The 27,653-nt window shown below is 45.8% G+C and overlaps 2 protein-coding genes across 3 annotated transcripts in view; one reads left to right on the top strand and one right to left on the bottom strand.

Annotated features, from left to right (window-relative positions):
* Positions 1 to 772: 772 nt before the first annotated feature.
* On the bottom strand, positions 773 to 7,196 carry LOC134303328 (calpain-5-like). 2 transcript variants are annotated; one of them, XM_062988697.1, is made up of 12 exons: positions 7,032 to 7,196; positions 4,648 to 4,779; positions 4,357 to 4,565; positions 3,888 to 4,080; positions 3,419 to 3,609; positions 3,249 to 3,326; positions 2,726 to 2,921; positions 2,510 to 2,632; positions 2,120 to 2,322; positions 1,822 to 1,937; positions 1,420 to 1,556; positions 773 to 1,094 (listed from the first exon to the last, which is right to left on the bottom strand). In XM_062988697.1, exons 1-12 carry the CDS (start codon positions 7,194 to 7,196, stop codon positions 912 to 914), a joined length of 1,926 nt encoding a protein of 641 aa, XP_062844767.1. In that variant the 3' UTR covers positions 773 to 911. The 2 variants fall into 2 exon arrangements, with proteins under 2 accessions (XP_062844767.1, XP_062844768.1); XM_062988698.1 differs by lacking the exon at positions 4,648 to 4,779.
* A 7,779-nt stretch (positions 7,197 to 14,975) lies between these two features.
* LOC134302994 (disks large homolog 4-like) overlaps positions 14,976 to 27,653 on the top strand; it is a 56,697-nt gene continuing 44,019 nt past the window's right edge. Inside the window, exon 1 of the mRNA XM_062988209.1 lies at positions 14,976 to 15,103. Within this exon, the coding sequence (XP_062844279.1) occupies positions 15,074 to 15,103 (30 nt within the window). The 5' untranslated portion in view covers positions 14,976 to 15,073. The remainder of the gene's footprint in view (positions 15,104 to 27,653) is intronic.

The following is a 27,653-nucleotide window of genomic DNA, read 5'->3' as shown; positions in this document are numbered from 1 at the left end:
GTTCCTGCAGTGGTGTGTTCCTGCAGTGGTGTGTTCCTGCAGCGGTGTGTTCCTGCAGTAGTGTGTTCCTGCAGTGGTGTGTTCCTGCAGTGGTGTGTTCCTGCAGTAGTGTGTTCCTGCAGTAGTGTGTTCCTGTATCAGTGTGTTCCTGCAGTGGTGTGTTCCTGCAGTAGTGTGTTCCTGCAGTGGTGTGTTCCTGCAGCAGCATGTTCCTGCAGCGGTGTGTTCCTGCAGCGGTGTGTTCCTGCAGCAGTGTGTTCCTGTATCAGTGTGTTCCTGCAGTAGTGTGTTCCTGCAGCAGTGTGTTCCTGCAGTGGTGTGTTCCTGCAGCGGTGTGTTCCTGTATTAGTGTGTTCCTGTATCAGTGTGTTCCTGCAGCGGTGTTTTCCTGCAGCGGTGTGTGTGTTCCTGCAGCGGTGTGTTCCTGCAGTAGTGTGTTCCTGCAGTGGTGTGTTCCTGCAGTGGTGTGTTCCTGCAGTGGTGTGTTCCTGCAGTAGTGTGTTCCTGTATCAGTGTATTCCTGCAGTAGTGTGTTCCTGCAGCAGTGTGTTCCTGTATCAGTGTGTTCCTGTATCAGTGTGTTCCTGCAGCAGTGTGTTCCTGCAGTGGTGTGTTCCTGCAGCAGTGTGTTCCTGCAGTAGTGTGTTCCTGCAGCGGTGTGTTCCTGCAGCGGTGTGTTCCTGCAGTGGTGTGTTCCTGCAGCAGTGTGTTCCTGTATCAGTGTGTTCCTGCAGTGGTGTGTTCCTGCAGTGGTGTGTTCCTGCAGTGGTGTGTTCCTGCAGCAGTGTGTTCCTGCAGCGGTGTGTTCCTGCAGTGGTGTGTTCCTGCGGTGGTATGTTCCTGTATCAGTGTGTTCCTGCAGTAGTGTGTTCCTGCAGCGTGTCCCCACAGTAGTGTTCCAGACTGTATGGTTAGATGGCGGTCAGTTCTCTGGAGGTCACCACCCTGAGGCTGACGGTTCCTAACATCTCCCCGGCCGTTTGTCCAGTTCCTCTACTGAGCTTCAGCTTCTGTGGATCTGCTGAGTCCTTCAGAGAAGCTGGAAGTTCCACGAGACCCATGAACTGGTCCTTCACTGCATTACTGTTCCACACCTGCACGTTCAGAAACGAGTGGAGGAGAATCAGATCAGAATCAGAAAATTATAATGATAAATGAAACTGGTCAGTGAGTGGTCAGTGATTTTACAGTGAGTGGTCAGTCAATGGTCGGTAATTAGTCTGTGATTAATTAGTGATTGGTCAGTAAGTGGTCAGTGATTGGTCTGTGATTGGTCAGTGAGTGGTCGTGAGTGTTTGTGCTTGGTCAGTGATTGATTAGTGATTGGTGTTACCTGGATGGTGATTGGTCAGTGATTGGTCAGTGATTGGTGTTACCTGGATGGTGATTGGTCAGTGATTGGTCAGTGATTGGTGTTACCTGGATGGTGATTGGTTTGCGGGGTTTCTTCCTGTAAAAAACGGCTCTGACATCGAACAGCGGCTCCAGCGTGTCCTTCTGAACTCTGGACTGGACTGAATTACCCTCGCAGGAAATTATGACGTAGGGATCCGCGCCTACACACACACACACACAGCAGACTTTATTCAATGAAATGATATCCAAGATTAAATGAAGATGATTTGGTTTGATTCGGTTGGTTAGGTTTGGACCTGGGAGCGCTCCTTAAAATATTTGCCCATCTAAATGAATGGGAACACTTTTTGGACTTTGGGTGGGGTGTAACCAGGCTCCCGGACTCTGTCCACTGTAATGAAGCAGAGGTGTGGAGAGGAGTGGCTCCAGCGCCCCCCACAGTCTCTCGGACAGACTCACCTCCACTTCTGTCTTGATTCTGCAGCCCTTCTGCTCCATGAACGTAGATCTGAGAGACCAGCTGAGGGTATCCCAAAAACGAGCTCCAGCAGTGAATCCGGGGCTGATCCAGGACCAGCTCCCTAAATCACACAGAGATCAAAATAAATCCATTACACATCACTAATCACGCCTCTGAATGGTTATGGGATTATCTATTAGATGTTGATCTGATGGTGCATGTGAGGGATCTGTTAGATACACAGCCAGTCGTGTGTCTGTGTAGGTGCCCAGTTGGCCGATAGCATTTGACAGACTGTGGTACCTGCAGTCGGGGTCCTCGTCAGTAAAAATTCGGAGCATGAACTCTCCCGGTACGTCGGGTCTAAAGGTGGATGGGATGATGACGTATCGCCCCTCGGACAAAATCTTCCTCATGAAGACGGAGCGAGCGTTTATATACGTCGACGTGGCGACCAGTTGTTGGGTGATGATGTCGTGCATACGGTACTTCCTGTTCAGCTCCACCTGCGTACAACAACGTCAGAAAACACCAATCAATTTAACCACACGCTCAAGTAAAACGGTCCAAAAGCTTGTGCGGAAAATATTCAACAGCACGGTGGTGTGGAAGCGCCTTAAGAAGTGATACAGCGAGTGTATGAACATCCTCAGTGCTCCACCATCATTCCTGTTCCATCTCTGGCTTGAGTACCTTCAAGATGGCGAATCCGATGGTGAGGTTTTCACCAGCACCCTGAGGTCGGTGGATCTTCATATCCCTTTGCTCCAGAGATATCAGCAGCTCCTCCTCCTCTTCGGATACGTCCAAGACGTACTGAGGACACAGAGACACTCCGTCACACCATGCACGTGTCCCAGAGGAATGTTAGAGGTTCCAGAAGGACGTGTGAATAAAAGGTGGTGGTACCTGTGGGTTCTGGAGGAAGGTCTGTCTGTGGTTCATGCAGCCACCGCACCGGTTCTTCAGAGGATCAGAGTGTTTGGTCCAGCTGCCGAAGTGCGCCGTCTCGTGCCACGTCTTCTGCACGCTCAGCAGAGACGTGTTCATCAGCCGACACACGTCTGCATCGGTGAAGTTCTGACACCAGTCGTCGAAGGACATCCTGAAGATATGGAGTCCAAACACAAACAAAAGATGTGAAAAAAAGATGATACCATATCTTGCTATGGTAAGAGAATTTCTCTGGTGACTGCAGGTGGAAATGAGTGGTTAGAAGATTTCAGTGCTCCTCAGACGAGTTTAATCAAAGGGGTTTCAGAAAAGCTGGTGTAATAGCTTTGGAATGGGATGCCCAACCTGATCATGGTCTGGTGTCCACATACTTTTGACCTAGAGACACTGTGTTTGTGGTGTTTAGTGTAAACATTCAGTATTTATTATGCAGGTGGTGTTTGGGATCTAACGAGCAGATTAAAGGATTCAGAATTACCAGAACTCTCCATCATCCTGCACTGTGATGCCCAGGTTCTTCCTCTCCATGTTTCCAATCTTCTGCCACTCTTCTGAGCTACAGAGAGAAAAAAAACACACCTCAGATCTTCCACACAGGGTTCGGGAACTCTTTATTTGGTTCCTCTTATCGTCTGTCCATAACCTCACCTGTCGCTCCAGGCTCCGTTCCACTCGTGTTTGCCCCAGGGATTCCTCATGCGGATCAGGGGTATGGTGTCGTTCTTGAAGTACGCCAGCAGGCCGTGTCCCAAACGCACATTCTTCACAGCCGTGACGGAATATGCGTGACCTTTGACCAAACCGTTCACCAAGCGGTGCTCCCGCTCATGAGCAGAGGCCTGGAGGAAGAATTTCAGATCAGATTTCACCATCTACAGTCCACGACATTATGTCAGAGCGACTTTTGATCCCTGAGTTGCAACATGATCCACTATAACTGGACATTTTGGAGCAGCACATGCTTCCGTTGGCTTGTCAAGCCATGTTCTGCGTGTCTAAGCACAGAGTGGATCTGTAAGAGAGGAGTGCAGGTGCTAGACTGGCCTGCCTGCAGTCTGGACTGCTCTTCCAATAAATGTGTAAAGCTTTATGTTGTTTACAGAAAGTTTTTAATCACCACTATAGAGCAGCTGATGATTCCTCCACGTTCGTACACCGCCAGCAGGTCTGAGAAGAGTTTCTCCCGAGCTTTGGGGTCGCTCCGGTAGTTCCCTGTTTCCAGGTTAACGGGTTCGTTTACGGCGCCGCTGAAATCCATCACCGCGTCACCAGTGTTCCCTCCGCTTAGAGATTCGTAACAGCCCGACAGCCTAGAACACAAACCAGAGGAACCAGCTGAGAAGCTGCGTCAGAACCAGAACCAAATCTGAGAAATGGCCTGGAAACAAAATCCAGGTCTGGGCTAAAATCGTTATTGTGTTTGTTAAGATGTAGGCATTCTCCTAATAGTGTTTGCTGGTGGACCTGGACCCAGTGGAACCCCAACCAGGATGTTACATGATTACTGATCATTTTCATGTTCCGGTACAGGTCACATGACCACCATACGACTATCAGTTCCATATTTAGATAAACGTTGAACTCACTTGGCATAAGCTTTCTCCAGCAGCGCACTCCAGAACTCATTATTGGATTTTGAATGGCAGTAGATGAGTTTGCCATTGATGGTGGGCAAACGATCGTCCACCACCACGTCCGTCCACTGCCCAAAGATCCAAAACCGGAAGTGGAAGATTCCTGCGTAGTGTTCCGGATCTTTGGGATTCCATTCCTGCTCCTTCCAATCAGGAATCACCTGGAAATTAATTGTGTTAATGACAGACTAGGTTAAGCATCTCATTCTGTGTGAAAGAAGATCATGTGCTGGTCATACCGACCTTCTGCCACAATTCTGGTTTCAGAGCCAAACAGGAACACGCAGCAACAAACCAGCAGTTCCCCACGTCACCCTGGTTCAGGTCGTGGGAACTGATGCCCTCCACGAAGAGCTGAGGGTGCTCGCTGATCTCCTGCGTGGGGAGAGAGTCAACATCTGAATTTATTTTATATACAACTCATCACAACATAATCATCAGGACCATGATCATGTACACTACATGGACAAAAGTATTGGGATGCCACTTCTGAAAGTCATGAAGTAAAGCTCGGTGTCCTGCACAGAGCCCTGACCTCAGCCCCACTCAATGGACACCAACTGAGTCTTTCCTGACCACCATACTAATGCTCTTTTGGTTGAATGGGCACAAATTCCCACAGACAAACATTATTCAAAGGAGAAATTCCATATGACTAGATGTTAAGATAATAAAGGCCATGCTGCCTCAATCCTAAAGTCAGAGCTCAAACTGTGTGTCTGAGTGTCTTCAAAGTGTCTGAAGTTGTTAACACTACACTCATTTGTAAAAAAACAGATTCAGCTGCACATTCAGGCTGGATGAAGAAGGTGTGGCGTATATTCGGGTGGGAATTCTCCAAATGTTCCCAACACGGTTTAAGATAAACCAGCCGAGCAATCGTCCAGAATCTCAGGGTTTTATTTTCTTTTTAAGAGGATCGAGGTTCTCGAGGGGTTTTAATCAGCTGGATACGTTTATTATTTCCCATCAGGCCTGATTATGATTTCTGCACTTGTCACATCTTATCATCACCTGTTATCTAACGTTAAAATAAATCTAGTTCTGTGCAGCCCAGAACTGTTTGGACGGCTGATTGCGGTCGTTCCTCACGTCCTGTCCTTGAACTGAACTCACACACAAACACTGCGGTAACGTTCAGCTGATTTAGGAATGAAAAATGCCGGAAATGTTTCAAACCTTTCTCAGATACGTTCTCAGCTCTCGGTCTCTCTCCAAAAGAAAGACGACTTTACACTGGATTTAAACCTAAACTTTATAAAAATTAAAATATCTTTAAAATTAAAACATAGGGCCACTGGAACGGCACAGCAGCATACTCAGCTACCCCACCAGCTTTGAGTCTCGAGTCAAGTCTTGACAGTGCCACCGGCCTGGCCGGGCACCCAACAGAGGCAACTGGCCATGGTCAGCGGTAGCTCAGTGGTGAAGATACTGGACTAGAAATCAAAAGGTCACTGTTTTAAGCCCTACATCCCCCAATTTGCAACTGTTGGGTCCTTGATTGAGACCCTCAATTGCTTAGTATCAGTAAAAAAAAAGTGTGAAATGACAGTAAACCTGACAGTAAACTGAATTTCTAATGGAAATTATTAATAAATATGTAGAATTAATCCAAATATTAAATTAAACAAAATGTTTTACTGTCCTTATTCGTGCTGGTACTTATAGCAGCAAACAAAACAATGTTATATTGATTTGGTATCAACTTAGGTGTCTGCACATTGTTGAAGTAAAAATAGCTGAAAATACAGAGAAAAAATAGCCATTTAATTTGACAAAGGGCCTCATTAAATGTCGGAGGGTTTTGATTATATTTCAGAATTTATGGTTGACTGTAAGTAGATCTTTTAGATGTCTTAGCAGCCCCTGTGTCAAGTCTTAAATACAAACCTCTTACTCACCAGAATCCACAGAAAAATCTAGAAAATCGAATGGTTTAGAGTCAATGAGACCTGAACTTTGAAGGGCATCCTGTCTGGACCCACTGCACCTCTTTGATTTACAGAAGAACTGGCGTGGTCAGACAAGAACTGGGAGATTTCAGCTGGAAATGGTACAAACAATTAAGCCATGCTGTAACATTAGCTGTACCCAACTTACAGGCCGAATATTTTATTTCTGTAGTTATAAATGCAGGGAATGGACTTTGAGAGCTTGCTGCACCTGTCTGAGATGCTGATAGCAAGGTAAGCTAACACTGCAACTGTAAATATACATAAAGGATGTTTATGCAGTCTGACCTGTGCTCCTCTGTTTGAGGCCACAACATTGTAGAAAACCTCACATTTGCATTCATGTTTAGCAATAACAGGTCCATAGTATTGAGGTCTGACTAAACCTTCATGTGTCCCAAGCTGTAAATGACCGGGGCAGCCGCTCAAGAGCTCAGTCAGCGGCCATTTCAGTGGTCAACACAACATCTGTGGCAAATTTTCATTGGAACCAGACTGGATGCAAAGAGAAAAACACTGGTGCAACACTACTACCCACCAGTGCTGGAACTGGACTGATTTTGCTGGCTGATCAGGCTAACCAGTTCTCATACAATTAAGCACCGGATCAGTAACCAGAACCAAGTGAGTGGAAATAAGAGATAGCGATCAGGTCTGATGTGTGGTTCTTACCCCGGGTCGTTTCCACTCCACTCTCCCAGGCAGAGGGTTTCTGTACCAGAGGGACGTGTTGGTACAGGGAAACTCTGAATCCTCAAAGAGCTTTTTGTTCTCCCGACATTCTTTCTTCAGCACGTCGTAACGCTGGTTTTTAAAGGGAACCACAGAAGAGTACATCGTTCTGTAGGGTTCTGTATGGTTCTTCGGGGTTCTGGATGGTTCCTCAGGGTTCTGGATGGTTCCTCAGGGTTCTGGATGGTCCTGTAGCTCCACTACGCTCTTATACCCTCCAGTTTACTTCCTCACTCACTCGGCAGCTTTAGTGAAACACAGCCTGGTTGTTTCTGCTACTGACTCTACAGACGTATTAAATACTGTGAGCGCAGAACAGGAATGCATATCAACCCACACACACACACACACACATGCCAAAGTTAGCAAATGAGCAGATTACTTACTGAATGCATGGACAGTTCCTACTGTACCTGTCGATACACACAAACACACACCTTTAACATGGCCTGCTGTGTGTAGGTGTGTGTGTGGGCGTGCCCCACCCAGTGTTATCTTGTGCAATCAGGTGAGATTCCTTGTGTGTATGTGTGAGAGAGAGGGAGAGAGTGTGTGTGTGTGTAAGAGAGAGAGATATCTTGTAAATCAGGTTCCTACATACACACACACACACACACACACACACACACAAACAAACAATTTTAATAGTGTCTTATTAAAGACGGTAGTACAGCTACCAGCGTCATATTACTTACTCTTATTTTAGAGGTGTGTGCATGTGCCAAAGAGTGGAGCTGTTTATAAACACCACACATACACACACACACACACACACACACACAATCTGATAACAAAATAAATGTTTAGAAAAAAATCTGGTCCCTGCGGTGTGTCAGGTCTGTAAACAGGAACAAGACGGCAAAATTATACCAGTCATCACACTGAGGCTTTCAACGTGTCAGTCAGCTTCCCCATTCATCCATATATCTTACAATATATTGAGATAGCTCTGTGGTTAAGGGACTGGTCTAGTGAGCAGAAGGTTGCCACTGTTGGGCCCTTGAACAAGGCCCTTAACTGCCAAATGCTTTCAATGTATTAATACACAATGCTGAATAAAAAGCAAGGTGCAGAGTTACAGAATCATGACTTCCTGCCTTGCCATTTATGACAAGCAGAGGCCGCATGGAGGCGCAGATTTCTGACCTGTCGGTTCCTTTTAACTGGTTACCTGATTTCACTTGAGCATTATTTCACTTCAGGTGGGAGTGTTTCTATTTATCATGGTTTCTTCTGTGATGCTGGATTCGATTTTGTCTGGTTTTCTGCCAGTGGTCCCCCTGGTCCATCACAGTGCAGACACGCACACACACACACACACACACACTTAGGGTAATTTCTAGTAGCCCCAGTGAACCTGACTGTATGTCTTTGGACTTGTGGAAACTGGAGCACCCGGAGGAAACCCACAATGACACAGGATTTACCCTGGCCACTCAGGTAGGGAATCAAACCCAGGCCCTTCTTGTTTGGAGAGCTTATAATTTTGAAATAAGATCTAAATTTTTTTTATTTGATATCACAAAACTATTTAGATAGTAATTTTTACTTTTAATTAATTAATACTATTTATTTTCCTTTTTTAGAAGACGGAAAATGATGCTGATACAAAAGCTACTGTTCTGTACGTACTTTTGTATAATTATTAAAATATTAATAGTGTTTAGCTTTTGATTCACAAGTTTATTTGTGTTTTTTCCTTACTGCCTACATTACAGTAGTAATAACCAAATTCATTACTTAGGATTCAAAGATTGAGAAATAACTTAATAAACTTAATAATAATAAAATTTTGTGGGTTTTATTTTGTATTTTTATTTATTAATGTTGGTGTTTCTTTAGTTAAAAGTGGTGAGAGAAAGTTTTAGCTTTGCTTAACAAGAGGAGGAGAGAAGGCGGGAAGAAATGAGGTTGTGTTCCAAATCGCACCCTATCCTCCTAAACAGTGTGTACTTATAAGTGCCCTACTAATGCAGATGTCGCTATTCTCACACACTATTTAATCAGAAGTGTGCGGTTTGTAACGCGGCCTAGTTTACCTCAGAGAGCGCGACTGAGTGGATAAACTAAGGTAAATTGTGTATGTTTTAGTTCAGTTATGAATGTAATCGATGAATTATATACATTTGCTCTGGAATAAATGTTACGTTTTAAAAATAACTGAGAGTTTAGTTAAAATGAAGTGATGATGTTGACTGAATTAGCTCTAGCTGATGGATGTCAGTTTGACGTCCTGAGGTAAGACTGCTGTTAACTTTAATGCTACCCGTGGTGAGCGGTTGATTAGTGGTTTGTTTGCTTGGCTTCTCAGAGTAACAGGCAGAAAAACACTGACATGGCTGAAATTGGATGAAAAATAAAACACAGAGTTTGATCTGCAATAGGTGAAATTACTCTGGAACCCCCTGATAATGTAGTCATATTTAAATGTGGATAAAGCAGTAGTAGATGTAGTAATAAAACCTACCACACGATGTCACTGTTTCACATCTAATAAAGCAGCAGTGTGCTGATGAATATGAACGTGTTGGGTCAAGGGTTCCCAAAATTTGAGTCCTCTTTCCCTTTTAGGGCCACACACACACACACACACACCTTTACACCTTAATGCTGTCATTTGTTTAACTGGGGCAATCTACAAATTATAACTGTAAAGAACTATATCTAATTTAGACTTGGTCTATAATATAATCCCTCCTATAGTCAGTCCACAGACTGGATCATATCAGGGTGTTTTTGTCAAATGAAAAACAAGCTTTTATATTGGTCTTAGTAAGCGCTGTTTTTGTCTCCTAACTCTCCCACAGATGTTATTATTGCCTGTACTTTTTTACTGACCCCTGACCTGTGGGATGTTCCGTTGTTCAGACGTCCCTCTTCTGTGGCTTCTTTTTAAGAATTGTATCATCAGCGTGCCGTTGGAAGAAACTGGTCGGCTGAATATTTCGGGTAAGATTTTTAATCTTTCCAGTGTTCCATGTTGTTTTTATATGGAAATAATGACTCTCGCAGTGGTTTGCTGAAGTCCCAGCAGAATGATGGAGTAGCTGAGGATGTAATTACATTTTCACACAGCCTGTTGGGGGTGGAATTCTTTCTTTTTTCTTTTAGTGACTAAGTGGATCATTTAAAAAGCTGTATTTGTGTTTACTCCAAATAAAATTGTCCTGTAATAAAATTGTGTGTGTGTGTGTGTGTTTCTGTGTATGTTCCTAGGGAGTAAGAACATGTTCATTATTGTGAATTGCATTACTGCTGCATCGTTACTCACTACTGGAACCTCAGACCTTGAAGCCTGCTGCAAAAGGTACGATCCACATAGTTAAAGATATAGTGTGTATGGTTAATATAATATAAAATATGTGTAGGATTACGGTAACCCAAATGTCCCCTGTACCCACCATCCTAGATTCTGTCGTAAAGTGATGCCAGGTATTATAACCATGATATGTTACCAGTACCGGTGATTGTAATGACAGAGGATACGTAGGACATCTTACAGTGTCTATATTTCAGCTCTGCTTACAATTGGCCACGACCGTATTGGGTAAAAATGGATAAAATGTTCAGTATACAGTGTATCACAAAAGTGAGTACACCCCTCACATTTCTGCAGATATTTAAGTATATCTTTTCATGGGACAACACTGACAAAATGACACTTTGACACAATGAAAAGTAGTCTGTGTGCAGCTTATATAACAGTGTAAATTTATTCTTCCCTCAAAATAACTCAATATACAGCCATTAATGTCTAAACCACCCTCAACAAAAGTGAGTACACCCCTTAGTGAAAGTTCCTGAAGTGTCAATATTTTGTGTGGCCACCATTATTTCCCAGAACTGCCTTAACTCTCCTGGGCATGGAGTTTACCAGAGCTTCACAGGTTGCCACTGGAATGCTTTTCCACTCCTCCATGACGACATCACGGAGCTGGCGGATATTCGAGACTTTGCGCTCCTCCACCTTCCGCTTGAGGATGCCCCAAAGATGTTCTATTGGGTTTAGGTCTGGAGACATGCTTGGCCAGTCCATCACCTTTACCCTCAGCCTCTTCAATAAAGCAGTGGTCGTCTTAGAGGTGTGTTTGGGGTCATTATCATGCTGGAACACTGCCCTGCGACCCAGTTTCCGGAGGGAGGGGATCATGCTCTGCTTCAGTATTTCACAGTACATATTGGAGTTCATGTGTCCCTCAATGAAATGTAACTCCCCAACACCTGCTGCACTCATGCAGCCCCAGACCATGGCATTCCCACCACCATGCTTGACTGTAGGCATGACACACTTATCTTTGTACTCCTCACCTGATTGCCGCCACACATGCTTGAGACCATCTGAACCAAACAAATTAATCTTGGTCTCATCAGACTATAGGACATGGTTCCAGTAATCCAAGTCCTTTGTTGACATGTCTTCAGCAAACTGTTTGCGGGCTTTCTTGTGTAGAGACTTCAGAAGAGGCTTCCTTCTGGGGTGACAGCCATGCAGACCAATTTGATGTAGTGTGCGGCGTATGGTCTGAGCACTGACAGGCTGACCCCCCACCTTTTCAATCTCTGCAGCAATGCTGACAGCACTCCTGCGTCTATCTTTCAAAGACAGCAGTTGGATGTGACGCTGAGCACGTGCACTCAGCTTCTTTGGACGACCAACGCGAGGTCTGTTCTGAGTGGACCCTGCTCTTTTAAAACGCTGGATGATCTTGGCCACTGTGCTGCAGCTCAGTTTCAGGGTGTTGGCCATCTTCTTGTAGCCTTGGCCATCTTCATGTAGCGCAACAATTCGTCTTTTAAGATCCTCAGAGAGTTCTTTGCCATGAGGTGCCATGTTGGAACTTTCAGTGACCAGTATGAGAGAGTGTGAGAGCTGTACTACTAAATTGAACACACCTGCTCCCTATGCACACCTGAGACCTAGTAACACTAACAAATCACATGACATTTTGGAGGGAAAATGACAAGCAGTGCTCAATTTGGACATTTAGGGGTGTAGTCTCTTAGGGGTGTACTCACTTTTGTTGCCGGTGGTTTAGACATTAATGGCTGTATATTGAGTTATTTTGAGGGAAGAATAAATTTACACTGTTATATAAGCTGCACACAGACTACTTTTCATTGTGTCAAAGTGTCATTTTGTCAGTGTTGTCCCATGAAAAGATATACTTAAATATCTGCAGAAATGTGAGGGGTGTACTCACTTTTGTGATACACTGTAGAATTGTGGGGGAAAATAAATGAGGATTTTATATGGTAGCTGGTCAGTTATGGTGATTGCCATATCAGTCATTATATTATATTATACGAAGGCTTTTCTTGGCATAATTAGTGTGATTAATATGAGGTGATTAGCAGTTTCACCTTAAGAGCACATTCACATTAGAAGTGTTTTGCGCTTTGAGCCTATTATTTAAATCGCCGCTTTGCTCAGTGCTCGGTTTGAGCAGTGCGGTAAAACATCATCTGAAAGCTCCACGTGTATCTGTGTTTATCTATATTCTCCTCCCTGTTTCACTTTTAAACTTGTGTTACAGCTCCAGCTTCTGAGAAATGGTGAGAATCAGGATCAGCTTCTCCCAGAGTCTAAAACGCTTCTGGTTCAAAATAAAGCTTAACGTGGTTTAATGTAGTAAAAGAAGGAGACAGGAGCACTAAACTTCTCTTCATTATTACTGCTCATAAGTTCCTCCACTAATCACATTCCTCACTCGCTGTTTTACTACAGTAAGTCACGGTAAGTTTTGTTCGTATGGCCTGAGTCGCTTCTTTCACCTCGTATTAAACAGTTCGTCTCATTGGAGGAGCTTTGAAAAGGTCAGCGAACATCAAACTGGGTCAAAGTTCAATCGGGTGAAGTTTGAGCGCCGCGGCAGGCGCAAAAATGGCGTGCTCAGCCGGCCGCATCTCATGTGAATGCGCCGTTATACTGGGACATGATGCAAAATCTCCACATCATTTTGTAAAAAATCTGTTTGAAATGTAACAGGGACAGTTTGTCTTTGTCAGTTACCAATTAATCATTAACACCCCTGTTAGCATACACTACCATACGTTCTCTACCATCTATGTCCTCGGCTGCTCCTGTTAGGGGTTTGGCACAGTTTTTACGCCGGATGCCCTTCCTAACGCAACCCTCCCTATTTATCTGGGCTTGGGACCTGCACTATAATGCACTGATTTATGCATCCTAGCGGCTGGTACCTATAGGACGGTTCAGTGTCTCTAATCAGCCTGACTGCATGTTTTTGAACTCTGGGAGGAAACCGGAGCACCCGGAGGAAACCCACGCAGACACGGGGAGAACATGCAAACTCCGCACAGAAAGGACCCGGACCTCCCCGCCTGGGATTAAAACCCAGGACCTTCTTGCTGTGAGACGACAGTGCTACCCGTGCCGCCCCACGCTACCGTACGTTATTATAGATTATTTACTGTCGCTCTGTACCACGCAACCTCCGAGCCACCAGTCTCGCTCGACTTGAGCCTCCATCCAGGACTAAAGGAAGACGAGCATCAAGGCTCTTCTCTGTTCTAGCGCCCAAGTGGTGGAACGAACTTCCTCTGTCTGTCCGAACATCTGAGTCTCTCGCTGTCTTTAAAAAGCGATTAAAAACCTTCATCACCTTTTTACTAAGCACTTAAGCTGACTTGTACTTATTTACTAACATCTTGTTCCATCCTTTTCCATTTCCAAAAAAAAACAAAACAAAACACTTTGGTTCTTCGACTGTTGTTTACCTAAACTTGAGAAATGAAATGTTCACTTTGGAAGCACTTCTGTAAGTCGCTCTGGATAAGAGCGTCTGCTAAATGCTGAAAATGTAAATGTAAATGTCATGGAGTGACCCAGTGACCAGTTATTCCTTTATGGAATGAAAAGCGTTTCAGTTTCGGCCCCGTTAAGAGGAGGGGGGATGGGGGGAGTCTGTCGCCCCTTTTTTTGAAAGCCGAATCGAGCGGGTGACACTTAGCTATTAATCCTGGCTGTGAGGAATTCGGTGGTATTTCAGGCGACAGTCGGATCTTATTCTCGCCTGCTTGTGTGTTTCTTTCTTTCTTTCTCCCGGTGTGATTTTAGGATGGTACCCGTGTACCCGTGATGAGTGTGTACGGGTGTAAAACGAAATTAAACAATCTGGTTTCGGTGGGTGAGAGAGCGACGGTCTCTGTGTTTCTGATCTCACACACACACACACACACACACACGGTCTACTTCTCTCTCATCCTTGGCTGCATAACTACAACCTGCGCTATTGCCACGGCAACAACTGCACCATTGCTAAGGCAACAGCTGCAGAATGCCACAGCAACCAGAGCAGCATCCTTCTCCCTCTCTCGCTCTGTGCCTCGCTTTCTCTCTATGTCTCTCGCCCGTGCTTCTATCCCTCCCTTTTTTTCCCTGCTGCTTGACATGCTGATCATGGTGCATAAGTGACTCTCTCTCTCTCTCTCTCTCTCTCTCTCTCTCATCCTTTGCTGCTCTGGTCCTCCTCTTCTTTTCATCCCTCTCACTTCATCCTCTTTCTTGTCTTCCTCCTCCATCCTCCAGCTCTTCATTTTTCCATCTTCCCCCGTCTCCCTCGTTCCCTCACTCCCTTATTTAACACAAGCACTAAAGCCTCCCTTTTTCCTGCTCGTGTTCTTTCTCTATCTTCTCTCTCTCTCTCTCTCTCTCTCTCTCTCTCTCTCTCTCTCTCTCTCTCTCTCTCTCTCTCTCTCTCACTCACTCACTCACCCACTCACTCGTCCCTCCCTCGTTCCCACTTTCGCGTCCCTCCTCCCTCCCTTCATCCTTTATTCCCCTCAGTGGTACAGTCAGTCAAAAAGAGGTGCACGGACAAACTAACGGGGAGTAAAGGGGGAACGTGAGAGAGAGAGAGAGAGAGAGAGAGAGGGAGCAGGAAGGGTAGGAAGGGCAGAGGGTAAAGGGGGGATCGGGAACGGGGTTTTTTGGATTTGCCCCCACCTGCCACCTCTCTACCATGGACTGTCTCTGCATCGTTACCACAAAGGTAAGAACAACCTCTCCGTTCACCCCTCTCTCTCTCTTTCTCTCATTCGAGCTCTCTCACCCGGTCTTGATCTGTCTCGCGTGATCGTTTGATGTCGAGCAGAATTCTTGGACGCTCTGTACAGACGGATTTTGGAAACAGGGCGAAGTTAGAGGTGCTCGTTTTTGGTTTTGGACTCGTACCTACCTGCCTCCTCTTCTCTCCCCTCGCTCGTCCACGCCGTACTTTCTCTATCCTCTTTCTCCATCTCTCACCCGTCCTGGTGCTGGCTGGTTGCCGTCAGCGTGGGAATGTCGCTCAGGCTGGTCATTACAGCGGCCGTGCTTTGATCTGAATGTCCTTTTTATTCCATTATTTTATCATCAATCAATCAGTCCGTTAATTAGTCAGTTAATCAGTGTCGCTGGAGCGATTGACAGTTTCCATGCCACTTTTAGTTCTGTTTAAATTAGAATCATCTTATTTAATTCATTTCTGAGTTTACTTGAGGCTGTACTGTGTGTGTGTGTGTGTGTGTGTACAAACAGCTTGTTTTATTAACAATAAATATATACATTAAATATAGATTTCAGTACACACTCCCGCTGTATCTCGTTCACTATTTTAAAACCTCTATTTACGACCCGTGTCTTCGTCCTAACGATCACCTGTGTTTTCACCTCCTGCACAAGTTCAGGCAGTTCCAGTAGTAACTGGGGATTTGCAAATGAATCACTTTCCAGAATGACTCTTTTAAACGAATCATTCAATTCCATGAATCAGTAGCTGATGGGTTTGCTTTAAATGTATTTATTTATGTTATTTTATGGAATTGTTTCTGTAGATTTACAGATTTATATCTAGACCCGGAGTTGGGTGTCGACTCCTGAGTCCTGAAGGAAGCACGTGTTAGCCCTCGTCCTGCAGATTTGTCCCATCAGGGTTCATGGTCCGGATCGTACCCGGAAATGCTGCACGCGATGCATGAATACACGCTGGACAGGGCTCCAAACCATTACAGGGCATCCCACGCTTACACCTGGCTGCAATGTAGACTAACCAATCCACCTACTGTCATGTTTTTGAATGTGAGGGGTGAACAGGAGTACCTAGAACGAACCAAGCTCCTCACAGACCGTGACCTGAAGGTGAGGATCAAACCCAGGTCCCCAGGGCTCATGTTGCTCTTTGATGTTATTTGATGAATTATTGGTTTCATCCTGATCAGAGTCCAGGTGGGATCAGAGCCTACCTGCAAGGCACCAGATGCTAATACAGTCACACACTCTCTCACCAGCGCATTAGGGCTGGTTTAAAGTAACAAATACATCTACTGTCATGATTTATTGGAAGGTTGGAGGAAACCCATAAGAAACCCAAATGGATGCTGGGAGAACATGCCGAATTCCACACAAACGGTGACCAAAGCGAAGGATGAAGCCCCGGTCCTCAGGACTGGTTACTGTGAAGCCTTAATACATAGCAATTAATCACTTTATTTATTTCTTATTTTTTGATTACTATATCATCCTGATCAGGGTTCAGGTGGGAACAGAGCCTAGCTGGAAACCTCTGGCTTCCTGCTTCCTCCCCAAAAAATGCAGAACTTAAGACCTACACTATATGGCCAAAAGTATTTGGACACCAGATCGTCTATTTAATAACAAACGGTACTAAAACAGTGAACTCTGATCTTCTCATCTAGAAGGCTTCTCACTAGACTTTGAAGCATGCCTGTGGGAATTTCTGCCTGTTACGTTTGTATGTAAATGGCTGGGCGCTGATTGATCTGTCGGTGTTCCGGTTCATCCCAGAGCTGTTGAGTGGGGCTGAGGTCAGGACTCTGGACTCTGTGCAGGACACTGGAGCTTCTTTATCGTCTTTATGCTGAAACAGTAAGGGCCTTCCCTAAACCGTTGCTACACAGTTGTAGTGTTACCCAGCAGTAAAGATGCGCCCCAGTCAGGGTGTATATCTGACTGGTTTGACTGGTCAGTTAGAACGAAGGTGGCACCGAACTTCAGCACCAAACCTCACGCCGAACGCGCCGGTACGAGGAACATCCCGTACGCGTGCTGAACTTTTCCTCTGGGTTGGTATGTCACCGCGTGACTGCGGTCGGTCTCTCGGCCTCGCAGGAGTGAGCGTGTGAAGGTGTGAACTGGCATTTCTCACTCCCGCATGGCGAGGTGCTCAGGAAAGCTGAGGGTCCGTGTGGAGAGAGGAATGGAAACATTACAGCAGCAATGAGATGAAATATCTGAGTACTTTAATGTGTGTGTGTGTGTGGTGCTATTTCTATCATATTATCTCCTGCTGTGTTTCTGGCAAAGCTCCCGGGTACAATTTTATATAACTTTCACATAATGCTCCGAGTCTTCCATCCTTTTTACACTCTGGTTTCTTCTTCTCTATCATTATTAAATATATTTAATATAAATAAACGTATGGATCTGTGTTCGAGTGTTTATCTGCGTGTGTTTCTTGATGTTGCACTAGAAGGAAAGGAAATGAGATGTTATGTAGGTTGTGTTTGTGTAGGTTGAGGTGGAGATGATCATCGTTGGCTCAGCGGTGAGTAAATGCATGAGAACGTAAGGAGCGTAGGTTTGCAGGAGGTTAGTAAAAGGTTTGGAGAAGGTTTGCTGAGGGGTGTGTTGCTACACAACAACCTGCCATAGCTTGTGTGCCCCGTGTAGGCTCCTTAGTTGTAACTTTGCCCTCCAAAACTAATAATCCACCTTTTTTTTTTAAAAAGATTTTACATCAAGGGAACAGCTCAGCCGAAACTAAGAGGACACCGTGTTCCTCCTGCCCACATTCATTATTAGGAGTTTTTAGCCCAGACATGTAAGGCAGTGGCAGCTCAGTAGTTAGAGTACCGGACTAGTAATCATAAGGTTGCCAATTCAAGCCCCACCGTGATCAAGTTGGGCCCTTGAGCATGACTGTTGGGCCCTTGAGTAAGGCCCTTAACCCTCAATTGCTCAAACTGTATTCAGTCATAACTGTAAGTAGCTTTGGATAAAAGCATATGTTATACGCCGCAGTTGTAGCCTAGTGGTTAAGGTACTGGACTAGTAATCATAAGGTTGTCAATTCAAGCAGCACCATGACCCAGTCGCCACTGTTGGGCCCTCGAGTAAGGCCCTTAACCCTCAATTGCTTAAATTATAAACGGTGATAAAAGCGTCTGTTAAACGCCGCAACTGTACATGAACGTTGCTATATAAATACATCATTATTATTGTGGCAGAGTTAGACCAGCAGTTAAGGTACTGGCCTAGTAATCGAAAGGACGCTGGTTCAAGCCCCACCACTCCCAAGTCACCACTGTTGGGCCCTTAAGCAAGGCCCTTAACCCTCAATTGCTCAAATTGTATTCAGTGATAACTGTACATTTACATTTTTAGCATTTTAGAAGATGCTTTTATCCAAAGTGACTTACAGTTGTGACAGTATACAATCTAAGCAATTGAGGGTTAAGGGCCTTGCTCAAGGACCCAACAGTGGCAACCTGGCAGTGGTGGGACTTGAACCGGCAACCTTTGGATTACTGGACCAGTACCTTAACCACTAGGCTACAGCTTAGCGGTTAAGGTACTGGATTAGTAATCGAAAGGTCACTTGTTCAAGCCCTGCCACTGTTAGGCCCTTGAGCAAGGCCCTTAACCCTCAATTGCTCAAATTGTACTCAGCAATAACTTTGGATGAAAGCGTCTGTTAAATGGCACACCATTATTATTGGGGTAGTTGTAGACTACCGGTACTGGATTAGTAATTAAAAGGTTACTGGTTCAAGCCCCACCACTGCCAGGTTGACACTGTTAGGCCCTTGAGCAAGGCCCCTAACCCTCAATTGCTCAAATTGTGTTCAGTAATAACTGTAAGTAGCTTTGGATGATCTGTTATACGCCGCAGTTGTAGCCTAGCGGTTAAGGTACTGGATTAGTAATCGAAAGGTTGCTAGTTCAAGCCCCACCATGACCAAGTCACCACAGCTGGGCCCTTGAGCGAGGCCCTCAACCCCTTAATTGCTTAAACTGTATTCAGTAATAACTGTAAGTAGATGAATTAAAGCGTTTGTTAAACGCCGCATCTGTGAATGAACGTCGCTATATAAATACATCATTGTTGTTGGGGCAGGTTGCCACCATTGGGCCCCTGAGCAAGACCCTTAACCCTCAATTGCTTAGACAGTATATACTGTCACGGTACTGTAAGTCGCTTTGGATAAAAGCGTCTGCTAAATGCTAAAAATGTAAACATAATCACCCTGGACGGGGCGCACATCCACTCATCCGCCCCTTCTGTGTAGACGTCCGGCCGGCTGATAGCAGCGCTGTGTGTGATTACAGAGCCGTACGCTCACTGATGCCATTTCTTCAGATATATGGGGGTGAGTTTGATTTTTCAGAGGTTTAAAATAACGCAGACGAGTGTGTTGAGTCACGGTGTCGGGGGGTCAGACCGGTACCGGGTTCAGTTTCCCGAAAATCTGTGCCGGTGTAGCGTGACGATCCCGGAGCAGGAGCAGGTTTCTCACAGCTCACTCATTAATAGCTTCAGAGACTCAATGCTGGTGTCAACTTCCTCCCAACATTCCACCAGTATTGGAGATGAAGAGATGTGGGTGTGTGTACTGTCCCTACTGCAGTGTCTTAGTTTGGGCGTATCCTGTTCCCTTGAACTCTAGTGACCTCTGTTTACATTGATAGCATTTACTGGAGGCTTTTATTCAAAGTGACCTACAGTTGTGACTGATACAGTGCAAGCAGTTTAGGGTTAGGGGCCTTGCTCAGGAGTCCAACAGTGGCGACCTGGCTTAAACTTGGACGTGTGAAGACATTGCAGAGACCTGTGAGCCTTGGTGTTAGACTTCAGCACCGCCCGAGCGCCCACTGATCCACATACATGTGTAATTATTTCAGCATCTGTTCTGTAATTAGCCTGAGCCGATGGGGAATTTTGGGCTGTAATTAATGTTAGAGCTCATTTCATGTTCATCAGCCGCTCTATCCTGGTCAGGGTCCAGTGGGAAAACACATGGGCGCAAGACAGGAACATCCTAGACTGGGTGCCAATCTATCGCAGGGCTTCAGTTCTAAAATTCTATGTTTGTTTTGTGTGTTTCTGTTTCATTTATTTATTTATTTATTTATTTACAGACCGTGTCTCCGTCCTAACGATTTCTCTGTTATCACCTCCTGCACAAGTTCAGGCAGTTCCAGTTACTGGGGATTTGCAAATGATTCAAAGGAATCACTTTCCAGAACGACTCTTTTGAGCAAATCAGTCGACTCCTTGAATCAGTAGCTGGGTTTGTTTCGACAATATTTTAAGCCGAGAACTGTCTTGTGGAACAGTCGTCTCACAGCAAGAAGGGCCTGGGTTCAATTCCCTTTGTTATTTTTTTTTCTATTTTCTTTTTGTGGTGGATCCCTGGTTGTAGGTGAGGAGGGTATATTGCTGCTCACGCCTCCTCCGACCCGCGTGCAGCCCTTAGCGGAACCCTTTTCCACCCATGCACTCTGCACAGGCGCCTCTATCTGCTAATCAGGGTCCTTACACAGCATTTGAAGACCCCACCCACATAGTCCGGTCATCCCGTCCTGGCAGAAACGTGTCTGCTGCAGGCACTGCCAGTTATGCCCGCTAGATGGCTCCCAGTTGACCGGTGGCAACACCGAGTTTCGAACCGAGGAGTTCAGAATCTCGGCGCTGGTGTGCTAGCGGAACATCCCGCTGAGCCACCTGAGCGCCCAATTCCCTTTCTGTGTGGAGTTTGCATGTTCTCCCCGCGTCTGTGTGGGTTTCCTATGGGTGCTCTGTTTTCCTCCCACAGTCCAAAGATGTGCAGTAAGGTTAACTGGAGCTACTAGAAATTGCATTGTGTGTGTGTGTGTGTGTGTGTGTGTTCCCTGTGATGGGAACCCACCACAACCCTGACCAGGATAATGACTGAATGAATGGATGGATGGAGGAATGGATGGATGGAGGAATGGATGGACGGACGGATGGATGAATGAATGGATGGACGGACGGATGGAGGAATGGATGGATGGACGGACGGATGGAGGAATGGATGGATGGACGGACGGATGGATGAATGAATGAACGGATGGATGAATAAGTGACTGGATAGATGGATGAATGGATGGATGGATGGACGGACGAATGAATGGATGGATGGACGGACGGATGAATGAATGGATGATGAATAAATGAGCTCTATCCGATGTCACATGCTCACCCGAGGACCGAGAGTGACCCGCCCGCCCTGGTAAGCGGGAGGAATGAGAATGACGCCTCTGTGCACTATTTCTGTGGAGTGGTTTTTTTTTGTTGTGTGTGCGGGTTACATCACCGTTGCGTCCGCGGATGAGTGTGCGAATGTCACCGGGCTCCTTTTGGCTGGGTTTGATTTGTGCCGTGTTGCCGTGGTAACGGAGGCGAGTGGCTGCTCGTCGGTTGACAGAAGTAGACAATATGAAGTGGGCGGGTGGAACGTGTGAGAAAATTTCTGCGCTCGACGAAGTGCTGTGTGTGTGTGTGTGTGTGCAGGGTACTTGAGATGATGTTCGCTGTGTGTGTGTGTGTGTGTGTGTGTGTTGTGTAATAGAGAACCTGAGGTGGAGGATTACACCGTAAATGTCCTCCAGATTAAAGAAACCGAACCCGTCCCTGTGGGTGCGGGAAGTGAGAACGCACCGACTTCTCCAAATTTAGCCGGAGGTTCACGTTTGTGTTTCTCCATCGTTCTTCTGAATTAGTGCTGGTGGTTCAAACGCTCACATCGTTTATTTACAATTTCTTACCTTCATTATAAACGATGTAATAAACGAGTCTGTGATGTAATCACGCCCATATTTGGACGTGTCATCGTAATGCATCATTGTTTTGATGTTTACTACTATCAATCTTCTCTTCACTAAACTTTAGGGTTGTGACCAGTCGGTGGACTGAGTAGCTGGTCAGGTGCTCCAATTTTCTCCAATATATCTCAAACTAGTCATATCCAGTTCCCTTTACTGCTGCAGAGCTCCACTCCTGACCGAGGAGGGTCGTGACTAACTCACACGTGTACTGCAGCGCACTGACCTCTTCTTTTCGCGCACGCATCTCCGATATCCCCCGTCTCTGTGCAGCGTCATCGATCAGCCAGCAGAGGGCGTAACTGCAGCACTACCACCCTTGGACGTACTGCACCTTGTCTGTATAGGAGGCGCCCAGCTGTTTCTCCATCCTGGAATAATCAGGACCCTCTGTGTTCTGGTTCCTGGAGAACCTTCCATTCAAAAGCGCTTCCCTCAAACCCCTTTTCCACCGACGTGGTCTCAGATGTTCAGGTCGTGGAACTTTAGTGTTTTATCGCTGAAGTCGAGCGCTGAGCAAATTGGTTATTAGTGTCGAGGGTCGCGGTGAGAGCGAAGCAACAACTGCGACAAACACGTCACGTCTTCTTATCACCAACAGCTGATCCATGCTTTTTACATCAAAACCAACATCTGTAACAACAGCACAAATCCCCGCACAAATACACGCTCCACCATCATGTTACTCTTTACTTTCGTTGTGTAACGCCCACCGTTGATGACGTGCTTGGTTCCCAAAAATTGGTGGAAACGTGGGTCGGTTCTCTACAAAACACCAAGGTTCGAAGAAACCTGAACAGAACCGGTTCAAGAACCAGAACCAGAGTTCTTTTGGTGGAACAGCGCTGTCAGAGAGGTGTTTCAGGCACTACTCATGTAGTGGTGAATTTAATCTCCTCGTCCAGCTGCTTGTTCTTCTTTATTACCGGCTGCAGGTACGAGTTTATCGATCCTGGACCTTCTGGTTTACTTCGCAGGTTTGTGTTTATTGATTTTTGAGTTATTGTTTCCCTTCTGTAGTTTCTGCAGTTGGTTTTATTTCATTATCTCATAAACGGCGGTGTTATACCCGCTGCCCTCGGCCTCAACACGAAGCCACGCGGCCCCTCGGAACAACAATCCTAAAAATCATGTGTATCCTTGTATCTCATTCTCCTCGAGGTTCAACATGTTCTGAGACGCCTTTCTGCTCACCAGGGTGATACAGGGTCTGTTTATAAACCTGTCTCTCTCTCTCTACACACATTTCTCATCATCCTACACTCTGAGAAGAGGGCGTGTCTAAATCCTTAGATCGTAAGGATATAGTTTGTAGAGCAGCTCTTGGGAGGACGGAGAGATCCGGATAGGCTTTTGTTTGGTTCTGGCTGAGTTCTAGACAGACGGGAGCTTCAGGTTTGATTCTGGCTGGGTTCTAGACGGACCGGATCTTCAGGTTTGATTCTGGCTGGGTTCTAGACGGACCGGATCTTCAGGTTTGATTCTGGCTGGGTTCTAGACGGACCGGATCTTCAGGTTTGATTCTGGCTGGGTTCTAGACGGACCGGATCTTCAGGTTTGATTCTGTCTGGGTTCTAGACGGACCGGATCTTCAGGTTTGATTCTGGCTGGGTTCTAGACGGACGAGAGCTTCAGGTTCGGTTCTGGCTGAGTTCTGGATGAGCGGGGTCTTCAGGTTTGGTTCTGGTTGGGTTCTGAACGGGCTGGATCTTCAGGTTTGATTCTGTCTGGGTTCTAGACAGACGGGATCTTCAGGTTTGATTCTGGCTGGGTTCTAGACGGACGAGAGCTTCAGGTTCGGTTCTGGCTGAGTTCTGGATGAGCGGGGTCTTCAGGTTTGGTTCTGGTTGGGTTCTGAACGGGCGGGATCTTCAGGTTTGATTCTGGCTGGGTTCTAGACGGACAGGAGCTTCAGGTTCGGTTCTGGTTGGGTTCTGGACGGACGGGAGCTTCAGGTTCGGTTCTGGTTGGGTTCTGGACGGACGGGAGCTTCAGGTTGGGTTCTGGTTGGGTTCTGGACGGACGGGAGCTTCAGGTTCGGTTCTGGCTGGGTTCTGAGGTGGAGATGAGCTGGATGGTGCTGAGTGAGCTGAGTGAAGCAGCAGGAGAGCTGATTAGCCTTCATTACAGCAGTGAGTTATGAGCTTGCCGAGCACACAGACAAAGCACAGAGAGAGAGTGTGTGTGTGTGTGTGTGTGTGTGTGTGTGTGTGTGTGTTGGGGATGACCTGACTGGGCACTGATGCGCCCCATTAACCCGAACGAATGAAATACTGACAGCTAAATCCTGGTCAGGGTCGCGGTGAGTCTGGACAGCACTCCAGAAACACACCAGGAACACTGGAGTTCCTCCACACCAAACTATTCAGTGTGTCTTCAAGTACCTTGCTGTGTACACAGTCATGCTGGAACAGGAATGGGCCTTCCCTAAACTGGTGCTGCACAATGTATATAAGCTGAACACCTAACTTTTAATTAAAACGATTAAGGTTTCGGGTGAATGCTGTAAATGTAAATAAACGTAAACCGTTACTGAAAAACTGCTGGTTAATGAGCCTCAAATAATATTTATGATTACGTTTATACACTTCAGTCATTAAAACAAGCAAACAAACATATTCAGTGGGACTTTTACACCCTCGACTTTATTTTTTTTATGCTGATCGATAAGTCGATTGTGAGTGACCCACCATTTGAGAACCACAGGGTTTGGTCCTCGGTTGGTGCAGGAGTCTCACGAGGGTTCGATCTTGCAAGTTAAAGGAGGGAAAAGTCGGGATTAAGACTTTAATTAGCGTAGGGATGGACGGGGGCCGTGAACGTTCAGCTGAACCCGTAATCTAGATGAATAAGGAACGACCCGTCGTTCAAGAACCACAGGGTTTGGTCCTCGGTTGGCGCAGCGGTCTAACAAGGGTTCGATCTTGTAGGGGTAAAAATGCATGGGTGGGATTCGGGATTAAAACTTTTAATTAGTGTAGGGATGGACGTGGGATGAACGTGGACTGGGCGGCAAGGTGGCTAAGTGGGTAGCGCTGTAGCAAGAAGATCCTGGGTTCGATCCCCAGGTCAAGTCAAGTCAACTTTATTTATATAGCGCTTTTTACAATAGACGTTGTCTCAGAGAAACTTTACAAAATCCAGGACCAACAGATACAAAAACCCCTGTTGAGCAAGCCGAGGGCGACTGTGGCAAGGAAAAACTCCCTGAAAATTACAGGAAGAAACCTTGAGAGGAACCAGACTCAGCAGGGCCCTCCATCCTGGGTGGTCTGGAGGAAACTTTAAATAAATAGTATTTACACAAATCATACAAACACAGAATTAAATTAACTAAAAGTTATAACTGGCAATAAATAAAGAAATAAAGAAATAATAATAATACAGTTATTCGGTCTAATCTTTAATAAAGTCTGTAGTGAGTTCTTGTTATTCTTGGTGAATTCACTGGGAATTTGAGATAAATATCGAGCTCAGTGTGGTCGGATGGCGTTCTCCTGAACATTCAGGGTTCTGGGCTCTCGTTCTCTCGGTTCTGGGGTGGAAAGGTGGTGGACGGGTTTCGGGAAGCTTCTGGAATGATGAGAAATTAGATAACATGGGTTAAGGATTAAGTCTGAATGATCTGAACCCGTAATCTGTATGAATAAGGAGCTGGAACGGTTTCACCACGCTTGGAGGAGCCGCTGGGGTTTTGGATAGATATCGAGCTCTGACACGTCTGAGACTCCAGCTGGATTTCGCTGCGGTTGGATGGATGATAGGTTTAGAAAGCTCTAGAGTGTTCTACTGATGGGACTTTTGTCCTTTTGGTTCTGGGGTTTGGAAAATGTAGAATGAAACGTGGACCAGCTCCTGTAATTGGTGCTGGTGGAAAGGTGGTGGACGGGATTCAGGTAGCTTCTGTACCGATCAGTATTTGTGGACACGCCCCACAAATAGTGGGCTGAACGACCCTAAATAAAATTGTAATTATAACTGTCGGATCTGTGCTGTGTTTTATTTTACTGGTCACCGATCAAACCTAGAAATTACCAGTTTAAACCAGTAATGGATCAGTATTTGGCAGAAGAATCCAGTGCAGCCGCTTCTTCTGTCAGCTGGACACAAGCGCTGGTGGGAAAAAGCAGCAGACTGGATGAGCTGTGAGATCTCCAGAGCTTTTTATGCTCATACACACACACACACACACACACACACACACACACACACACACACACACACACACACACACACACACACACATGAAGAAAACAATAAAGAAAAGCAGCTTTTGTTTGCGTGTTTGTGAGAAAGACGTTAATGAACTTGAGTAGAAACTGAGCAGATTAGCATCAGAGGTTACTGGATTCTTCAACTCACCACACACACACACACTCACACACACACACACACACACACACACACAGTTCGTACCGAGCACTAAATCAGGATGATACTGCTGTCATAGTAACCGGAACCCAATGAAATCAGGGGTTATGAGACCTTATTTGGTTATCTCCCAATTTAGTCATTTCCGAATCCTGTTTGTAAATCTGATCTGAGAGCCGGATCACCCTGCACCCCCTCCGACACGTGTCTGACCTGCGCCGCTTCTCATCGCCTGTCAGTGTTGGGCTCCTATACAGAGACGTATCGCGTACGGAGAGCCACGTGAGGCTCAGACACCTTTACCTTTTAAACCGGCTTAGCCTAATTTTAGTTGACTAGGCTAGGGGATCTAAGAATTTAAACACGCCTTCTTCTCAGGAGTGTAGGATGATGGGAAATGTGTCTGTGTAGAGAGAGAGAGAGACAGGTTTTCACACAGACCCTAAAAGTGTCGATGGCTCACCAGGCACCAGCCTCACGGTGGTGATGAGAATAGCTGTAAGGAGGAACAGACGTATCCGATGGTCCGTTTGGGTTGGAGAGCTGTAGAAGAATCACCGGATCTGGTTCTCTTCCATTTCTCCTCCGTTAAACCTGATCCAGTGATCCGCTCTTCGTCTATACGACCTTCAGCTCCATCCAGCGTTCCTTCATCATGTTATTCTTCTCATCGTTTTGTCTCTCTCTCTCTCTCTCTCTCTCTCTCTCTCTCTCTCTCTCTCTCTCTCTCATTACAGCGGGTGATGGATGAATTATACATGCTCGGTGATGTTAGCGTGGTGAATGTCAGCGGATGTGCCGTGTTGTTGTTCTGCTCCTCCCGTATCCGGCGGTAGAAATCGGATTTTCCTGAACGAGCCAGCTAGCGTTATTCACTAGCGTTGTAACCGCACACTCGGCTCGCTGTTCAGGTTACGATCAGGAGAATGTCAGGATCTACACCGGTTTAACTCACCCACTCCTGTTTAACTCACCTACACCTGTTTAACTCACCCACTCTCATTTATACTTGTTTAACTCACCCACTCCCGTTTAACTTACTTACATTTGTTTACCTACACTTGTTTAACTCAGTTACACTTGTTTAATTCACCTACACGTGCTTACCTATACTTGTTTTACTCACCTACACTTGTTTAACTCACCCATTCCTGTTTAACTCACCTACACCTGTTTAACTCACCCATTCCTGTTTAACTCACCCACTACTGTTTAACTCACCCACACCTGTTTAACTCACCCACTCCTGTTTAACTCACCTACACTTGTTTAACTCACCCATTCCTGTTTAACTCACCTACACCTGTTTAACTCACCCACTCCTG

Source organism: Trichomycterus rosablanca, chromosome 26 (assembly GCF_030014385.1).
Source record: "Trichomycterus rosablanca isolate fTriRos1 chromosome 26, fTriRos1.hap1, whole genome shotgun sequence".
Classification (NCBI taxonomy): Eukaryota; Metazoa; Chordata; class Actinopteri; order Siluriformes; family Trichomycteridae; genus Trichomycterus; species Trichomycterus rosablanca.
This window is presented reverse-complemented; position numbering and strand designations above follow the sequence as displayed.

Bases quoted from the DNA above. Each gene is read 5' to 3' on its own strand.
- LOC134303328 (XM_062988697.1), bottom strand. From the start codon at position 7,196: ATGTACTCTTCTGTGGTTCCCTTTAAAAACCAGCGTTACGACGTGCTG. The intron at 4,566-4,647 runs GTCGGTATGACC...ATTAATTTCCAG, and splicing joins AACCAGAATTGTGGCAGAAG to GTGATTCCTGATTGGAAGGA. The intron at 2,633-2,725 runs GTACCACCACCT...CTGTGTCCTCAG, and splicing joins CCTTCCTCCAGAACCCACAG to TACGTCTTGGACGTATCCGA.